Genomic DNA, 18,401 nt, shown 5'->3' with positions numbered 1-18,401 from the left:
ACAACAGGCTGATTCTCCATGTCCTGTCCCGCAGGTGCCCTGGGATTTGCATGCTAAGGGTACAGGATGAGCAGACGCATTTGATGGGAGACCGGTGGTTGGAAGGCAGCCGCAGATTTAACCCTTCCACCATCCTTCCACCATCCAAAACCCTGGTTTTACACCCTCTGCCACTAACAGGCTCTTCCCATTTTGCTCCCATAAAATCAAAAGAGCAGTGTGGGAACAAAGCCTCTGTGGGGCATGGCAAGTTCTGCCCCCGACTGTAACTCACCACCTTTCAAAGGCAGGTCTGCTAAGTTTTCTGCAGGTCCTTTGGGGGCATAAAATACCTATGGCCTTATGCCCTTCTATCAAGGACAACCAAAGTAAGTGCATCTGCCCTATAAACAGACTGGCTCATGTTATAGCACTGCTGAACTCCTGGCCTCTCCTAGGGGCTGGAGAGTATGTCATAAACTACTGGGAAAAAAGGAACAGTCTGACCTATGAGTTAGAAAACAGAGGTTCTCAAGGCAAAAACAGTGGGTAGCAAACTAAAATTCTGCTTTGTTCTAGGATCCCAAAGTAGCTCCAAGCTCAAAGTGCCATAAACAGAAATCCAGGATTTAACAAAGATTAAACCATTTTCTCTTTGTGAACCAAAGGGAAAAACATAAAACCCCAAACTAGAGAACATGGTAATAGTCTGACATTTAAAAACATACAAACCAGAATTAAGTCCTAATATTAAATCAATGCTCTACTTTGGCCATAGGGCTTTATTAGATACCTATTTGCATTCAGGTGTAAATTTTGGAATAAATTTGCAAAGTGAAATTTGATCAGTTTCAGGTACATTCAAAAAGCAGCAATTAAATAGTATTGTAATATCAAATATAGTAACCTGAGAACCAATTTTCAGTGTCAGCTCTTAAGAAAATAGAGGCAAAATTGGAACTTATAAATTCTAGGTACAAAAAAAATGTTCATTTTCTGAGTGCAAATACTATACAGGCGCAGCTAGAAAGCTTGAGTGATGCTGAGAAATTTGACTCAATGGTGTGATTCAGCTTGGTCTCCCCTTCCCTATGCTGATGTTGCTCTGGTACCTGTTCTGTGTTGCTGCTGAAATGACCTGGGGCTATTAGCTTCACCCAGAAGACCTGCCTCAACCTGATGCCACAACAAGAGTGTCCCTGAGGGAGTAACTGGGGGGAAGTGCCAGTGTAGAAATTCACTCATGTACCTCAAAGAGACAAAGAGCAAACACTAAAAGTGGGTTCCCTGTCAAAGGGCTACATCTCAGCACTAGAAGTCTAAGGGCAGATAATGACTGTCCACTAGTAGCTGGGCAGGATGGATGGCAAATGCAAAAGGGCAGGTCCTGCTCTGCTGTCCTGTCACTGCTTCTCAGTGGGGCTCCCTATGGCTCACACAACCCAGTTTCTCTGGGATGGGTTTCAGGAGCTCTGTCTTGAGACTTGGGACGTTGGGCAGGTAGCATGTTTGTTTCCCCTGATACCTGCTCCACAGAGCAAACACCAACTCCCCACCCCACAGTCTCCCTGCAGGCTGCAAAACCAAAGCTCACCATCCCTTTTCATTAAGCAAGGAATGAAACTCCTGACTTCTAAACTCCTCCTGCTGTGTCTGCTTAATAGCTGCTTTCTCACAAAGGCAGGCTGGCACTCAGGCCAGCCAGGAGAAAGGAAGCAGTGGGGCAGAACACAGCCTGCTCCTTTCAGAAGCTTTCTTCTCCAAGAAGCAGCAGCACAAAGACCAGTGGTGTCAATAATGGACAGAAATCAGCACCAGCCAGGAAATAAGGGCCTATGTTCTCGTACATACAAAGGGGTACCAGGGTAGAAAAGGGGTGAAACTCAGCTTTCTACGTTGCTTCCAGAAGCTACAGTGTAGGAGAGGAACCTCATTCAGATCACTGGAAAACACTCTCCCCTCCCCGCCCCGCCCCTTTCTTCTTTTTTAAAATGTCTCGGGTAATTCCAGGAATGCCTGCCCTACCTTTCCTCCCAACTTCACTTAATTTCTTTTGTCCCAAATGTGAAACCGTAAGTCCAGTGGTCAAGAACAGGAGCTTTGGGGCCAGAAGTCCTGAGTTCTATCCTAACTCTCAGAGCCTCTGTCACCATTCTCCTTACTCTTACCTTATTTCCTCATCTGTGAAGTAGAGAAAATAACATTGCCTGCCCCAGGGGGCTATTTGAAACATTTAATAGGTGATAAAGCCAGGCCATAAGCCAGTTAGAAAGGAGCTGCCCTTAACAATAGGAACCTTTTCCTGGAATAAACAGGGTGAAGATCAGCTTTGTTGACTGCAAAACATCCTTAGATGGTAAAGTTGGAAATTCTCATGTATGAGATGCTACAGACTTCCCACTGGCAACTAAAACCCCATCAACTTTTCAAAGGCAGATAAGTATGTTAAATCACCCCCACTGCCTCAGCAGAACAGGATTAGAATCACAGCACTTTCCAAAGGAATAGAGTTTGCTCCTAAGTTTTGGTGTTTGTAGCTCAGGCAGGGGGGAAAAAAAAGGACCAACCAAGCCTTAACATCAATGACACTTAGCATCACTGACACGTAATAAAAGCTGGTCTTGTGCCAACAAAGAAGCCATGAGCTCAATTCCAATTCAATGATGGTAGATTGCTATTCTGAACATATATTTTTGTGAGATTGCAGTAAAGTCAAAGGATTTTTAGTCAGAGCCAACCTCACCCCCATCATAAAATAGTTATCACACCAGGAATTCTTACCCCGGGACATAAGCAAGCTTCATTTAGGATGCTGGAAGTATCTATGGACTACCCTGAAATGGTGCTAGAATTATATATGTGAATTTTTCTGGGGAATAGACACTTTCAACAGAAATTCACAAAAAGAAGTATTTTAATACATAAAAGGGATCTTAGGAAAATAAAGTGATGGGAAGTAGAAATGGTGCAGAATAGCAAGGAGGCAGGGGAGTGGGGAAGGGCGGGCTCTCAGGAGCCTCCAATGCTCTGTTTCATCCACAATTTTCTTGTAGTTATGATTTCTTGATAACCAGGAACCAAAATGTCGCTTAACTATGCTAAAGCTTTATTCCCTATATCCAAAACTTTTGTCCTTCCTAATTGTGCACACTTGACCTTTCTGGAATGCTCCTGGGCCCAGGCCTCACCAATTTATTCCAAGATACTATCAGGAGTAATGTAGCTGTATTCACCTGTCTCACACACCATCTTGATGTAGCACTGCACACCACCACTATAGGACTTCCCACCATTTTGCCTACCTGCTTGCACCCCAAAATAAAGACTACTAGCCTGTGACATTAAGTAGAAATGATGACACTTGGCTTTCATGGGCTTCTGTGGCCCGAGTTCATGTCTTCACGTGAGCTCCACATTATTCCTTCTAACACACTCAGCCCTTTTCTCCATGCCCCCTACCTGCAGGGTCCTCCCAAGCCCATACTACAGAATAAAAAGAATTTCTATAGTTCCTGGAAAGCCACAATCTCACCACATAAAATCACTTCAGGAATTCTTAATCTAGAGTCCTAGGTAAGGGGCAACTGATGGCTGGGAGTATCTTCCAGTGACAGCTGACCCATGAATCACACGAATTGGAACTAAGCGGGTCCATTATATGCAGACCTCTTCATTCAGAGCCCCTACTTCCTCCTCCTCCTCCTCCTCAGCCTATTCAAGATGAAGATGACAGAGATGAAGGCCTTACGATGGTCCATCTATGATTTCCTTAATAACATTTTTCTTTTCTCTAGCTTACTTTAATCTCAGAATATAGTACATGATGCAATTTTATATACGTATGTATAAAATATATGTAAAATATATAGTAACTGACGGTTTATGTATTCAGTAAGGTTTCTGGTCAATAGCAGGCTGTTAGTAGTTAAGTTTGGGGTGAGGGAGGATTCAAAAGTTATTCATGGAATTTTGACTGTGCAAGGGGATGGCGCCCCTAAGCTCTGCATTGTTCATGGATCACCTGTACTTTGAGGTGAGTGTGTATAAGTCAGTTCAGTATGTAATTTTACAGACTGTGCTACATTATTTTCAATTGCATCCGGAGTTAATTTTTCTTTCTATAGCCAGACTAGAGATGTTCTGAAGGTTCAGATTCTTCCTTAAAGTGTGTTATGGTATATAATGGAGCTATGTTCATATAGTTACATAAACTCAGGGTCATCTAGTTCAATTACTATGTGCCCAGTAAAGCTAAACAAATACCTGATGACTGACTCATGCAGAAAGAAATCAGAGTAGGAACACGACTAATGCCAAAGTAACGGTCAGGCATAAGAGCGAGGCTTGCTGGCTCTCCAGGGCACACAATTTCATGATATAAGCTCAGGTCTCAGCACACTGGTGTGCCTACTTGAAAGATTCCAGGGCAGAAGAGCTCAAGCCTGGCCTCTGAGCAGAAGCAGAAGTGCATAAAGAATGAAAGCATCACATTTCCCTCACTAAGTCTCCTAGAACTAGAAGAGACGGGAGACTATCTGAATGGCAGTGATGACCATAAATAATACAATAGAAACAAGTGGCAGGATTGTATGAAACCCTAATAGACAGTACAGGATCAAGGAGGAGAAAGGAAAATCATTCTGACAGTAAAGGTTAAAAAGCAGAACAAAGAGTGAGTAACTTGCGAAGCTTCTAAAGCACCTCTCACCGTGTTTGAGGTCACATTAATGGAAAAGCGTTTCAGCAAGAACCAAATTCAGAGATCAATGAAACACCAGCAATAAACAATTCCTCTGGCCTGGAAACTGATTCCTGGGCTGCTAGAGGAAGCAGAGGGTCCTGACACTCAGAAAGAAGATTCAGAGCAGGCACGGGTGTAGAAGGGGAGGTGGGGGCACAGACATGATGCAGCTGCATTTTCAATGAAAACCAGAATTACTGATAAGAAAGACTGAAAAGGTGAGCAGAGACTGGAAATGAGGAAATTGAGTCCTTCGGTCAAGGGGAGGTGGGCGGACTAATGAGTCAGAAGGTATTATGAGGCAATGAAGCAAATAACAAGGAAGGCTAGGCCATCATCTCATCTAAAAGTAATCGAAGAAGAAAGGAAGACACACGCTATTGTGCCAGGTGTGACAAAAGGAAGCTGCAGTGCTTGGGTAAGAGAGAGGAGGAAGAGCTGTGAGCGATGTGGCACAGACAATCAGAGGTGTCTTGATGCTAAATTGATGGGAAACACAGACAAGCTACTGTCCCCAGGACCAAGAACTGTAAGACAGGCAGCATAAGCAGCGGTATATCAGTCTAAAGTCTTGAGAGGACAGGGCCTCAGAACCATGGGATTAGATGCGCTGATATTCAGATGCTTCATTGACAGTGGTTTTTGTAGTCCTCCATGTTCCAATCACTAAGGCATGCCCAGCAGAAAGAAGTTTTGGGAAACAATGATCCATGATTCTAGTCCAATATGAAAGCATCATTAACGTAATTTCCAAATGCTTACACATACATACCCACTAACTTAGAATCACTGAAAGAATGTGTCCCTATATTCTTAATTTTTTATACCATTTTATTTTGTAACTGTATAATGAACCCATCACGTAGATGGGTGTCCCTGAATTTAGTCAATCAACCGTTGCTAGACATTACTGGAATATAATACTTTCAATGCTAGTGTCCTAGTATTAGTATGTAGCATTAGTAACTCCTGGGCACCTGGCTAATTATTCCTTAAAATAAATTCTTACCAGCAGAAATGCTGTATCACAGGGCAAGTGAGCGGAAGTCTATTTTCCATCTCCCTTTCTCATGTCTTGCCTCAAGGACTCTATTTGTGGAAAACCCTACGATTTAGGTGTTCCCAGATATTCACTCATATCCCCACTATCCTAATTCAATTTGCAATTACTTGCTAGCCCTTTCAAATTCCCACTATCATGTGTTTGTTTTTATCCCCAATGTACCTGAGAAAAATATTTGTTATTATAGCATCTACAAATCAGAAAATGTTAATGTTGCCTTTGTAAAGCAACAGACCTGCTATTGGAAAATGGTTTTTCCAACATGAACTATATTTACTGGCACCTGCTGGATAAAATCCATTGCCATCTGCTAGAGATTTGGCCCTCTAAACCTGATGCAGAAGCTAGCGGAATGGGAAGTAATTCTTCTCAACTTCTGGGCCCACAGCTGGAGGGGGAACCAGGGCAGCTTAGTGTAAAAGAGAAATGCATGAGGGAGTTTATAAGAAATTTGGATGCAAAGAATGCTGCAAATGAAAAAAAGCTATGGAGGGGCTATTCCCTCACAAGGAGCTGTGAATTTCTGTGCACTGATGTATCAGTGATTAACTATTAGAACTACAGCCCTCCTGAGGGATTTCCAAGTATTAGAGCAAAAGTCAGATGGGGATTTTCATAATAGAGACTCAACTCTCCTGCCCACTCAAATACCTGACACTGCAGACAAGCCAAATCGAGCAAGCACAGCAACACTCAAGATGATTTCACATGAAATTAGCCAAGCCTGGTGGAGGCTCCTCAGAAGGAATCGAATTAAGGAGGCAAAAATGCAAAGGACGACGAAGGGAGTAGAGAGAGAAGTCAAAGGGAATCTTTGACAGGAGTCAAAGAGCTGTTAAGCCAGCTTGGTGGGGAACACACATGGCTATGACCAAAAACAAGGCACTAGAAGGACAAAGAAATGCAACGTTTGTTTGTGCCTTGTTCTGTCACTAATAACTGTGATTCTAATCCCAAGCATAACAGAGTTCATTTGTTTGCCACACAGGGCACACATTTTGATTAGTTTACAGTGGAGTTGCTTAGGGTGGTGCATCTCAAATTCTAGTGTACCTCAGAATTACCTGAAGGATATATGACATGACATTGGTGGTCTGAGGGCCACGCTCTGAGATCCATTTATTTAAAGAGTTATGAGATATTCCAAAAAGTCAAAGGTCGTTTCAAATGTTTTTGAAATCTCATATAAGGGGTTGCATGAAAGGAGCAAAAGCCTCTTGACCAAAAGAACACTGGGATGTGAGAAAGTGAACAAGGTGTACTGGACAGATAAATAGTTATGGCACAACAAACCAAATTATTTAGGAAGATTTGTCAAGAACGACTTCCTCTGAAGGAACACAACCAGCGTAAACTAAAGATTACACAAAAGATGGAGCAAAGAGGACTTCTCCCTGTGAGCTCATCATTTGACCATGACCTCCCAATCTACACCACAGCTTTTATACGGTGGCAGACAAACCAGTGGGTCCCGCCTTTACCAGAAACCCCTCACACAGATTGTCAAGATGAGTGTCACAGCTTGAGTTCTATCAGAAGGAACTGGGGGTGGGAAGGAAAGAGAAGGATAGAATGAGAAGAGTGATCAGATCCTCTTAATATCCTGAAGGAGAAAACTATTTGGAAATGGCGACATTCTACAGCTCTCCAGAAGTGGCCATTTGTGCTGCCTTAAATGCAGATTGATTACTGCTATTTGGATGCTGAGTGCATCATCTTTTCTGAAGAAAGGGAAAAGCTAAATTTCCCCACATTCAGCTGTATCGTCAAATCACTTCCCCAACACCAGCTCTTTTAATGCATTTTCCTGTTATCAGATGCACTCGCAATAGCTGATCTACCCTAACCAAGAAAGAAAACCCCCCCGGCCCCCCGCAATGACATGTGCAGAGTCCTATTAGCAGCCTCAGGACTGGGAAAACCTATCTGCAATCCCAAATGTAGTTGGGGATGCAGTTCTGGGGTTAAAAAGAAAAGAAGCCTGCAAGATAGCAAAGAGAAAGGAAAGTCTCCATTCCCTGTGCTGGCTTGTGATCTCTATGCCATGGTGTAATACAGCTGGGTGCAGAGGTGGACAGGACAGAAGAAAGTTCACCCAGCTCCAGCTTTCTATGATGCTTGGGCTAAAGGTCTGACAGTGCCCTGATGTCCCAGGAATCTGTGATTCAACAGTGGAGGAAAGAGAAAAACTTCAAATCAAAGCTCTGTCTTTAAGAGTATTCTGTAGGATCTACTTTTACTCAAAGAGAAGTTTCACTTGAGGTCATTAGACTGAAAGTAAGAAATCTTGGTTTATTTAAAGCTGTGCCATTAAACTGTTGAGAAGGTAAGAACAGAGGTTGGACAGAAAAGATGATTTTCAGGGAGATGCTCTCATGGGAAAATTTAATAGAAATGAGAGGTGGAATAAAAAGATGTAAGGTGGACTGTGTAGAAAGAGGAGGGGCTAAGAAAACAAGTAAGAAAAGTGAAGAACAAGGGAATAGCAATATCCAGAGGAACTATTACAGCTAATGGTTGTCCCTCTGAGATCGCATGCTTTGTAAGGCTGGAGTCTATTATCTTTTGTCTTCACCACTATTATCCCCAAAGCCTGGGACCCAGGATACACTCAAGAAAATGAGAATAAAGAGAAGAAATGAAGGCAAAGCCATCACATGTGAGATAAAGCAGCCTTAAATGACTTCCTAATAGAAGAATAATTTGTTTTCTTGGAAAACTGGTTAACTCATGTAATCTATACACTCTGGGAGGATATATTTGTTTCAAAATCTCAAAAAAAATAAAAAAACACCTCAAGTTCATTACCAGTTTTCTCACTGGATAGGGATGGAGCTGAAACTCACCTCTTATCAGGACATGTAACAAAATCAGAGCTGTCAAAGTAGTGCTGTTGACCTCTTCTACATACAGGTCAAAGGTCGGAGGTTCTGATTAACAGAAATTATCGCAAAGTCTTCATATTTAATTTGTAATCAGTACTGTACATGTCAGTTAGATCAAATATACAGACAGGAAGGACCCTATCAAAAGGTTTTAGGGGTTTTTTTTGGTATTTTTTTTTTAAGGCAGTGTCATTTTACTTCTTTCGTAAATTTGTGAGAAAAGTCATCTATAAATCACAAAAAAAGTGGAGCTGCTCTGGCCATATCAAGAGGCCAAGAGCATGTCTTTCCCAGTGAAACTGACAGCACTTCAGTGGAAATGAGAAATAAATTCACAAGTCACTGCTACAAATGCATGCTGATTGGTAAGTGCCCAAAGGTACCCTCTAACTACATCACCAATATATTATTATTTAAAACATTTTTCCTCTTCATATGGACTACTGCTATTGACCTAGGAAAGACTCAGCAAGTTTACAGCCTTTTGATCAAAGTCTGTGATGGAAATGCCAGCACAGATTTCTTAGAGGTTCAAGCAGAGGCAAGTCTACAATGGGGAAGGTGCTGTCGCCTCTACTGGGTCACGGGAAATATTTGATGGGATTTTCATCAAGGACTGGTGTTTATGGGATCTGGAGAATAGCTGTGCAGAAGTCAGCAAGGCAGGGGCAGGAGCTATTATTATTTTTACAGAAAGGGGATGCTTGCAGTTTGCTCAATCAGAAAAATGACTCCCTTGGTTGACTTGGAAGAGAGAGAGGCCCAGCAAGACTGAGGTGGAGGTGGCTTGGGGCTGCCACTCCCTGAGGGAAAACGCCACCAAGTTTTGTCAATGTGCAGTGCACCGAGCAAGAAACAGAATACAAGCGAAGAGGTGTATTCTGACCTTGTCTCCGCCCAGATGGCCCTCACCTCCAGGATGAAACCACGTCCACTGAAATTTGCTCAGACACCAGACTGCTCAATACAATTACTTTCCCACAGTCAAGCTGGGGCATCAATTTCTTTTCTGAATATATACATCCTATCTTAAAATAACAGTTTTAGAATTAAAAGGTGCCTTAAAGGAATAAAGTCCAAGCTTCTGGGCTTTCCTGCAATGAGCCAGAGATGCTATGTATTGAGGAAATCTTAAAATTTTATGTTTTAAGTAATGTGATTGGCAGCCCTAGGAGAATGCACACACGTGACCGCCTCGAGGTCCGGATGTCCAAGGGAAACAAGGCACACAGCCAGGCTTTGATCTGCTGCCAAGCACTTCCAGCTCATCTTCAGTGTCTGTAGCATGCGCTACAAAAGCCCACTTGGAAAGACCTCTGGGATGGTGAAGAAATCTACACGCTGGCCTGTGTGCAATCCAACCGGACGTTGTTTCACCAGGAACACAGGAGAAAGTAGATGAGAGATTCCATAACACCTTAGAAAAGAAGGCAGTCATTAGCAGTAATGACTGAATGCCTTAGAAGGATATAGAAGCTCTTCTCTGAAGGAGTCAAAAGTCCTGCTGTGTGTCTAGAGCACGCTCATGCAGCAGGCCAGCTGATAGACAATGAAGAGGAGAACAAGAAATATTGGCAGGCCAATATAGGAGTGAAAAATTAGGATGGTACAGAAAAGAAGTGATGTGTCACCCTCCCAAAGGAGCGCATATGATACCTTTAAAAGGGGGGTCAAGTTCTAGAGTGTCAGTAAGTACGGGTCACTGCACCTAAGTTCATTTTACTACAAAAATGGACTCTTGGTATCCTGGGACAAAATCAAGGGCTTTTCAATGGAGCCTATGAGAGAAACAAGGCCCATGAGTGCAGGTAAAGAGGCCAAAACCTTATCTTGTCAGAACACAAGGCAGCGGGGAAGGAGGCAGCTGATGACAGACAATGGAACTAGAAAGGGAAGGCCGCATGTGGGGACTGTGGGTTTATTTCTCCCTTAAATGGAAAAAATGTTACTTCCTCTAGATGTACCGTGTATTTGAGGCATGAGCTATATTTCCCAAAAGCAGACGGGCATCTCAATGAAGGTGCCTCAAAGGGTCAGCCCGGGGAACAAAACTACTGAGGGGGAATGGGCTGTTCTGTGGTGGGCAGGTGGATGTGCTTGAAGGCAGGAAGCAAACTGCAAATTGGCCATCTCACCTGGTCTCCCAATGTGCCTAATGCATCCCTCCACGGGCTCCCATCAGATGATCTGAGAAAGGCTGGCAGATCAGACTCCCCCCTGCAGCGGAAGCAGCGGCTGCAGAGCCCCGAGAAAGCTCATCAACTCCTGGGCAGGCAGCTGCGCTGACCCTCAAAGTCAGACACTTTAACAGGCTGCCCTTTCCCCAAAGCTTACAATGTTTCTCTAAAAGGATTAATGGCCGAGCAGTGCTCTGGAAAGCGAAGTCAATGGAAGAGCACTGTGCACCACCGCTGATATCTCTGGCGATAACCAGGGAGAGAATGCAGCAGCTGGGGGTCAGGGACAAAGAAATCTGTTGGAATCTACACCCTTGGGGACAGGGGGACGAAAGGGAACAGTGGCTTCGCTAGGCTACCATCACCAACCACTATTATTTACCTAACGAGTCCAGGATGGATGACTGATAGGAACATAGCAGATGTTTTTAATCTGGCCTCTGCTAAAGCATTAGATACAGTACCTCAAGAAATTTTACATGGGAAATTAATTCAAATTGGCTTGGTTCAGTACATGATCACTGAAGATTAAAAAGTGACTGAAGGATGATAAACAAAAGACAGTTAAGTGACAGAATATGCAGCGAGAGCCTTGGGGTCAACACCAAAGCCGTTCTTGTCTAGGGGTTTATCCAGGGCCCAAGAAAGAAGTAAACAACTCGTTAATGAGATCTGCAGAGGACACTAAGCTTGTAGTGGGGGAACTGCATCGACAGGGACATAAAATTACAAGGCAGAGTTCAACTGGAAAAAATACAGCTAATCTATCTAGGGGAAAACAATCCTAAACTCAGAGAGTATTCAATAGATGGGCAGGAGAAGGGGCAGAATCAGCATGTAAGAAGATCTTTGATAAGCTGTAACATGACAGAAGCCAGGAAGAATGCCGAGGGCACATGAGTAGAGTGTCATGGGTGAAGAGAGAGCTTTGAACTGAAGGCAAACAAAACAGCAGAGTGTCAAAAAATTAGGTGGTCTTGTTTTTAAATAGGGAGCAATCTGCACTGAAAATCTTTCAATGGCTACTAAGCACCGTTGCTAACCGGCAGGTGTTCCGGTCTTTATCGGATCTTCATTCACCTCGATGGGGTGAGCATCGAGCTGATGGCGCTGGGCCACCACCCCGGGGATTGTTGACAATGCTGCTCCAAAGGAAAACTCACTCACAGTTCATGTTGGCCATTCCTGCTAATTCTTTATGAGCTCTGCACTGCCTTATGGGGAAGCTTCACAGGCTTGAGGAAGTGTTTAATTTCTCTCCATTTACTCAACCTGCAATGGTGCAAGGGCCCGGAAGCCAGTTTTCCACTATCAGTCTGAAAGCAATGGCTCGACACAATTATCTCGAGGCAGCTCACTGCTTCAGCAGGCAAGCGTCTTGTTACATTCCTTCAGCTCAAAACCAGTATTGAACGAAGAGGCTGCTTTCTCCTGAAAACCAAAAACTTAAAAAAATCTCACTCTCAACGTGCTGCTCATTAACAGCAGAGCACAACACAGCTACTTCTGACAAAACAGCACCCGAGCTGGGCGTGGCCTCACGATCCAGAGCTGCCATGCCAATTATTTCTCCTGCTCACCTGCCTGTTAGAACTAAATTACATATTCATGAGTGGCAGAGTGAACCCAGGGTGGGACCTGCCCCTCTCCGGGTGCATAACCTGCAGGTTGAAACACCAGCAGAGCAGGCTGAGCATCCAGCCCAGAGATCATGGGCCATGGCGGGGAGTGGACAGATGATGAAACACCACAAGAGAGGGGAAGCACGTGTCCCCCCCGTAAATGCTCTCTGCCCACCTGGTTTAGTGATAACATATGCAGGGAGAAACTCCAATGACAACGTACTAAATGAGTGTATAACATAGCATTTTATACTGGCCATTAATGAGCCCTTAACTACCACTGGTATCCTCACTGACCTCTTCGTGTTCCAGGATCAGGTCTGTAGGGTAAAGAAAATGTCAGGCTTTTCTGCCCTCCCGCCATCAGGATAGATGATGGATCCTTGTCCTGAATGCATGCCTGATGGCGGGCACCTGGAACAGGGTGTGGGCATAGGTAGATGGGATTCAGCTGAGCTAAGATTGTGCTTTTAAGGGCAGCGTCACCGGGACGCCAGTAGAAGCTGAGAAAGAAGCCAAAGAGAAGCGCAGAAGCAGAAGCAGAGAATGCCAGAGAGCCCAGATAGAGTGGGGATTTGCTGGGGGCTGGGAGGACTGCCAGCCTCCCAGCCCCCCAGCCCCCCTGCCTGCCACGTACCCGCTGAACCACAATAAAAGACCTGCAAAAACCCACTAAGGACTATGACTCCTCCTTTACCCGGTCTGCTGGATAACAGAAAACCTGCACTGGTCCAGTCCTGCCCTTACAAGGTCCCAGACAGGACCTGAGAAAAACCTTGAAGAAAAAAATCCAAAAAGCACAGTAGCCTGACAGACTGATTTCTCAGCTTACATTCTGTGTGACAATCTATAGCTGCTTTATCCATCAGGATGTGACATGGTGTTAGAGGTAAATGCCACATATCAGGGCAACAGTCTCGGCCAAAGAACAAGAGAAGTGATCTTAACGACAACTGAAACATAGATAACATGCCCAATCTCATTCCCCATCTAAGTGCAGAGCATAAGCGGACAAGGACAAAACTTCTACCATTAAGTCAGTGCTTGGTTACAGAAAAATGGCGGAGGGAGGCCAGGGCCTGCCATCACTTTGAAACTACATTTTGGTTGTGTTCAAGTGCTTTGCTGAGCTACCCAAGTCAATTCAGCAGTGGTAGCCCAGTTCTTACTCTGAACCCTAGAAGTCTAGCAATCACTCAACTACCACCACCAGCGACAGAAGTCGACCCAAGTCAATTCAGCAGTGGTAGCCAGTTCTTACTCTGAACCCTAGAAGTCTAGCAATCACTCAACTACCAGCACCACCCAGTGACAGAAGTCTCCATATGAGCATGAGCCTTGAGGAATGTCAACGGTAAGAAATACTGCTGAGAAGTATGCATGTCCTTGGCGCAACCAGCCACAGAGATGAAGGACAAATGTAAAATGTCACGGGGCTTCTCAAATGCTCCCCTGCCAGCTGTCAGAAGTGTGAAACCAAAACTCATTCCCTAATAAATGTTTTCATTTCCTTTATACATGACAAAAGGTCTAGAGGTGATTACTGGGAGGGGCCAAGGAGCAGAGGCCTTGGAGGTAAGAACCAGAGGCAAAGTCCTGCAAAAGCAGCAGGGCTTCACTGAATGATGAGAGGGCGTTGAGAATCAAAATATCTAGTACTTTTTTGTTGATTCCTTTTACAACATCTACCCTGGGAGAGCATATCTTATACAAAAAATGGAGGCCCAGTGCATGTAATCCAGGGTAAACTAAGTTCAAAGTGTGTCCTCTTCTATCCCTGCAGAAAAAGGAATAATAAAAGGATACAGCTTTTCTCAGTGTATTACTTGCCAGACCATTCTGCTCAGGGATCGGTTGGACAATGGAAAGAAGTGGGGCTGTGGGTCCCAACATGTGCACCTCACCTGGCCTCTGCTGCCAGCAGCTCGTCGTAATGAGAGGACCTCTGATCGTCATCCTGTCGGTATCTGATCACTGTGGCCAGACCTTTGCTGACAAGGGCCTCAGCAATGTTTCTGCAACAGAAAAGACAGGTCAGTGAGCACTGGAGGTGCAGATGGGGCTCAGTCAACAGAAATAATAACAGTTAGCACCTGAAGGTCTTAAGGCATCCCGGCAGAGGGAGGTAGAAGTCGAGGGTTTCAAGACCAATGAGCTGCTAAGCTAGAAATCCAAATAAAATGTAAAATAACAAAGTCCCCTAGATCAGCATTTTCCTGCTTAGTACAGTCAGATGCTGTATCAATCCATACATAAAAACTAGCAGAGAATATCTGTAAAAAGCCCACATTAGGCCAGGCTATTTACAGAATGTTATAAACAAGTCACTACCCTCCAGAAAAGTCTGCTCTAAAATCTCAGGCACACAGATAAAAAACAAAACACATAAAAGCATGACCTAAATTTCTCAAAATCTCCTTTCTAGCCTCTACTGTAATTCGAAACTGTCTTGTTCCAGTTTGGCAATGTAAGAATCGCTGTTGTAACACACTACAAAGTGCTTCTCTGCCAACGCCAATCAGCAAGGGGCTCTGTGCCCCAAAGGGGGCTGAAGGAAAGTAAGGCTGTGCATGAACTGGGGGAGGGCTGTGGGAAGAGGTCTAGGCATAGAATTAATGTTCTTTATGAAAACTGCATGAGCTGGGGGAAGAAGTACAATAAAAAGTATCAAACCTGAGAGGCCCAGCTTTGGGGTCCCTTTATCCCACCACACAATATTCACACCAGAATCCTGTTGAAAGCACTTCTCATATTTACTGAATCATTTCTTTGCCAGAATGAGAAAGAGGTGCCACGGTAAGTAGAAGGAAGAAGGAAGACCACACTGGAAATGACTCCCAGAAAACTAGTGAAGCACATTTGTATGGCTGCCCCCCAGCCTTGAGGTGAAGCAATAAAACTACAAACACATTTTCAAATATTTCCTGTAGCGAGTATCATGAAACAAGAGGTATGATGTTACTGAGGGAGAGTGGTGGTTATGTCTTTCTTTGTCTGTCATAATTACACCAAAGGCCCCACTCAAACCATCTGGTTAGCAGCCCTTCAGGGAGGGGGGATGGGAAGCAATAGGCCACGGTACCATATGCTATGATTTAGTGTGGTCTGGCAGTGCAGTTAACTCTTCACAGTTGTGTTCTTAGAAACTCATGTTTTAGAGAGGCTGGGAGCTGGTCTATGTGCACGTGAAGCCACGTAAGGGTTCTATACATCAAAACTCAGGAGGACATACATTTCTAAAAGAAGGAAAAAATATATACGGGTAGAGAAATGAGGAAAAGCTGCTGTGGCTGCTTCTCTTCTCATTCTGTGCCCCTCTGCTGCCTGTTTATCTACTGCCAGCATGATATTAATATCTCCAACCCGCCACGGAATTAGCACTTCTCAAAATCCACTCCCACAAAGAGGCTGCTTCGCTGGCCACCCGGTCTCCTGAGTCACCACATAAGCGTGCTGGCAAATGCTGTCACTGTCATGGAGCTGGCTTTGGCAGCTTGGAGAATGCCAACATCCCCAAATCAGCTGTTGTAGATGTTGATAAATGGTGAGAATTTAACAAAAGGTGTCACCAATAAGCCCCAACAGGGCAGGAGAGAGACTCCACCCACCAAGGAGTCAGAGGAAAGGAAAAAAGTGGGTGCCAACTCCACTTGAGGCAGGTTGAGATGTCTTGCAGATTTGAAATGCCAGAAGAACAAAGACTTGTTTGTTACTGCAGCTTGAATTACTGCACATGGATATTCTATAGTCAATACGTGGTGTCTGGAAGAGAAAGCTGGATGACGGAGCAGATGAGGAAAAAGTCAAATAAGCTACTCTATGAAATGCTGGAGAACACAAAGCAAAAGATTTTATTTATTATTTTAAAAAGATTTATTTTTAAAAAAAGATTTATTTATTCATACAAGAACTGGAGTATAGGCCAGAGGTGTGGGGGTGGAGGGTGGGGAGAGGATTCTTCAGAGACAGAGTGGGGAACAGAACAGGCAGATTGACTGAAGTACACTGCTGAGGGGAGCAGTGGGCAGCAGGAGAGGTCTGCTGCGCCTTGTGGGCTAGCTCCTTGGCCAGGGATTAAGCTTGTGCTGCAGTGGCTGCTAATAGCTTCATAGTGCTGCGACTTAACCCCTTGCGCCACCAGGGAGGCCCCCAAGAGCCCAAATGTTTAATACTCTTCTTTTTATGGCTGCTCAATTCAAGTCATAAAACTCTTGAGCATTTGCAAAACCAACAGAGAACCCGAGAGAATCTCCCCTGTCCTACACAGTCCTTGTCCTCTCCTTCCCTTTAGAAAATGTCTACCAACCAGGTAAGACCCCCAGCTCCACACCCTACCCACTACCTTCCTCCCGCTTCTCTCTGAAGCTTTTCCTTCGACTCTAAGCCAAGTTCTCATAACTTCCTATCCATAATTACAGATTTCGCCTGCAGGAACAGTTGTGGTGCCAGTGCTGAGCGTAAGGAGAGTAAAAATACATAAAACACCAACAATGCTCATTATTGGGTATTTACTACAAGTCAGACTTAAAAAAATCACATTTCGTGCATTTCCTTCTTGAAGCATGTGTCCCTGTTATGAGTCCTCACACTATATTACAGTTGCTCATTTGCTGTCTTAATTCCTGAGGTATGAGAGGGCAGGGGGCGCATCCTTCTTGCTCTGTATCCAGGGCTGCAACACTTGGTGTAAAGTAGACAGTAAATATTATCTGAAGGAAATTTAGCCAACTTAGAATAAAAAAAATTTTGATACGGTAAAATGACAACAGTCTTTTAATTTGGTTTTAACACATCCTGAGCAATTTGAGAAAGCCTTTGATGTAGCAGAAAAACATCTAATCACTTTGGAAATATAGCATTGGAATACTATTTATTATCCTAAGCATCTGTTAGTCAAGCTTGCCCAGCACAGAATTAAGAAGAAAAGGTTTCTACAAGCCTGACCAGCTTTTATCTTTCTCTCCACCCCACCCCCCTCCCATTTTCTAATACTGAAATTTAAAAAGAATGAAAGGGAGAAAGAGAAAATGGAATTAGCCTAGATCCATGCACTTGACTTTCATTCATTTCCTTTGGCTGTTAATGAAAGGTCGGGAGATTATCCCCCTGGTCAAAGACTGCTCAGAACCTGACACTGGTGTGTTGATGAGTTGCCCAGGATTATGCTGCTATAGACAAATTTGTAAGTTCTGCTTTCTTGAGTGTATCAGTAATTCCACTCCAATTACATGTCTGGCTCGAATGGGTAATTCACAATCAGCACACAAAAAGGGACCTAACAGTCTTGGACTCTCTAACAGGAAGTCATCTCTATATCAGCTAGAAACAGAGAATTAGTGCTGGGATTGAAATGCTTCTTCAAACAGAAAGAAGTTAAGGCTCTGTTTCCAGTAGGCCTCATCAGGTGCTCCTGACATAAACACAAGGCACAGAAGTCTCACACATGGGCTTTGTCAGAAGACCACTGCTGAGTGGATATCTCCCCCCAACTCATTTCCCCAGCAAGCAGGTTGTAATAAGCTCACGTTACCATTAAAAGATACCTTGGAAATGATGGGATCTCGTATTCTGCCAACATGAAGAAAGGGTGTTCCATGTGCAGACATGAGAACAGGGTTTTAAATTATAGTAAGATTATCATCGTCTCATCACAGTTTTGCCTGCCTTCCCCAACCCTGACTATTCCATACCAAGATTGACAGTAACAACATATTGGTAGGTCAGATAACTATCTAAAATTACCTAGACTACTTAACATATGTGTAAAATTTTGGACCAACCCAAACAGGACCAGTCCACACTGTACAAAGAATATGCCCCTCTTCTCTGAATAGTGACAGTAACCAACCTATTGCACCATCTCCCCCACTTACTTGAGTTCTGCATTTCCTACAAACCAGGATATTTTCCTATAGAATCAAAATACAATGACTA

General features: G+C 43.9%; 1 protein-coding gene across 1 annotated transcript in view; it reads right to left on the bottom strand.

The window, feature by feature from the left end:
- SND1 (staphylococcal nuclease and tudor domain containing 1) overlaps positions 1 to 18,401 on the bottom strand; it is a 408,553-nt gene that overhangs the window by 171,150 nt on the left and 219,002 nt on the right. The window contains exon 13 of the mRNA XM_037512772.2: positions 14,372 to 14,482. Coding sequence (XP_037368669.2) covers positions 14,372 to 14,482 — 111 coding nt within the window. The remainder of the gene's footprint in view (positions 1 to 14,371; positions 14,483 to 18,401) is intronic.

This window comes from Talpa occidentalis, unplaced genomic scaffold, assembly GCF_014898055.3.
Source record: "Talpa occidentalis isolate TD23 unplaced genomic scaffold, MPIMG_talOcc4v2.1, whole genome shotgun sequence".
Classification (NCBI taxonomy): domain Eukaryota; kingdom Metazoa; phylum Chordata; class Mammalia; order Eulipotyphla; family Talpidae; genus Talpa; species Talpa occidentalis.
The sequence above is the reverse complement of the archived record's forward strand: the minus strand, read 5'-3'. Positions and strand labels throughout refer to the sequence as shown.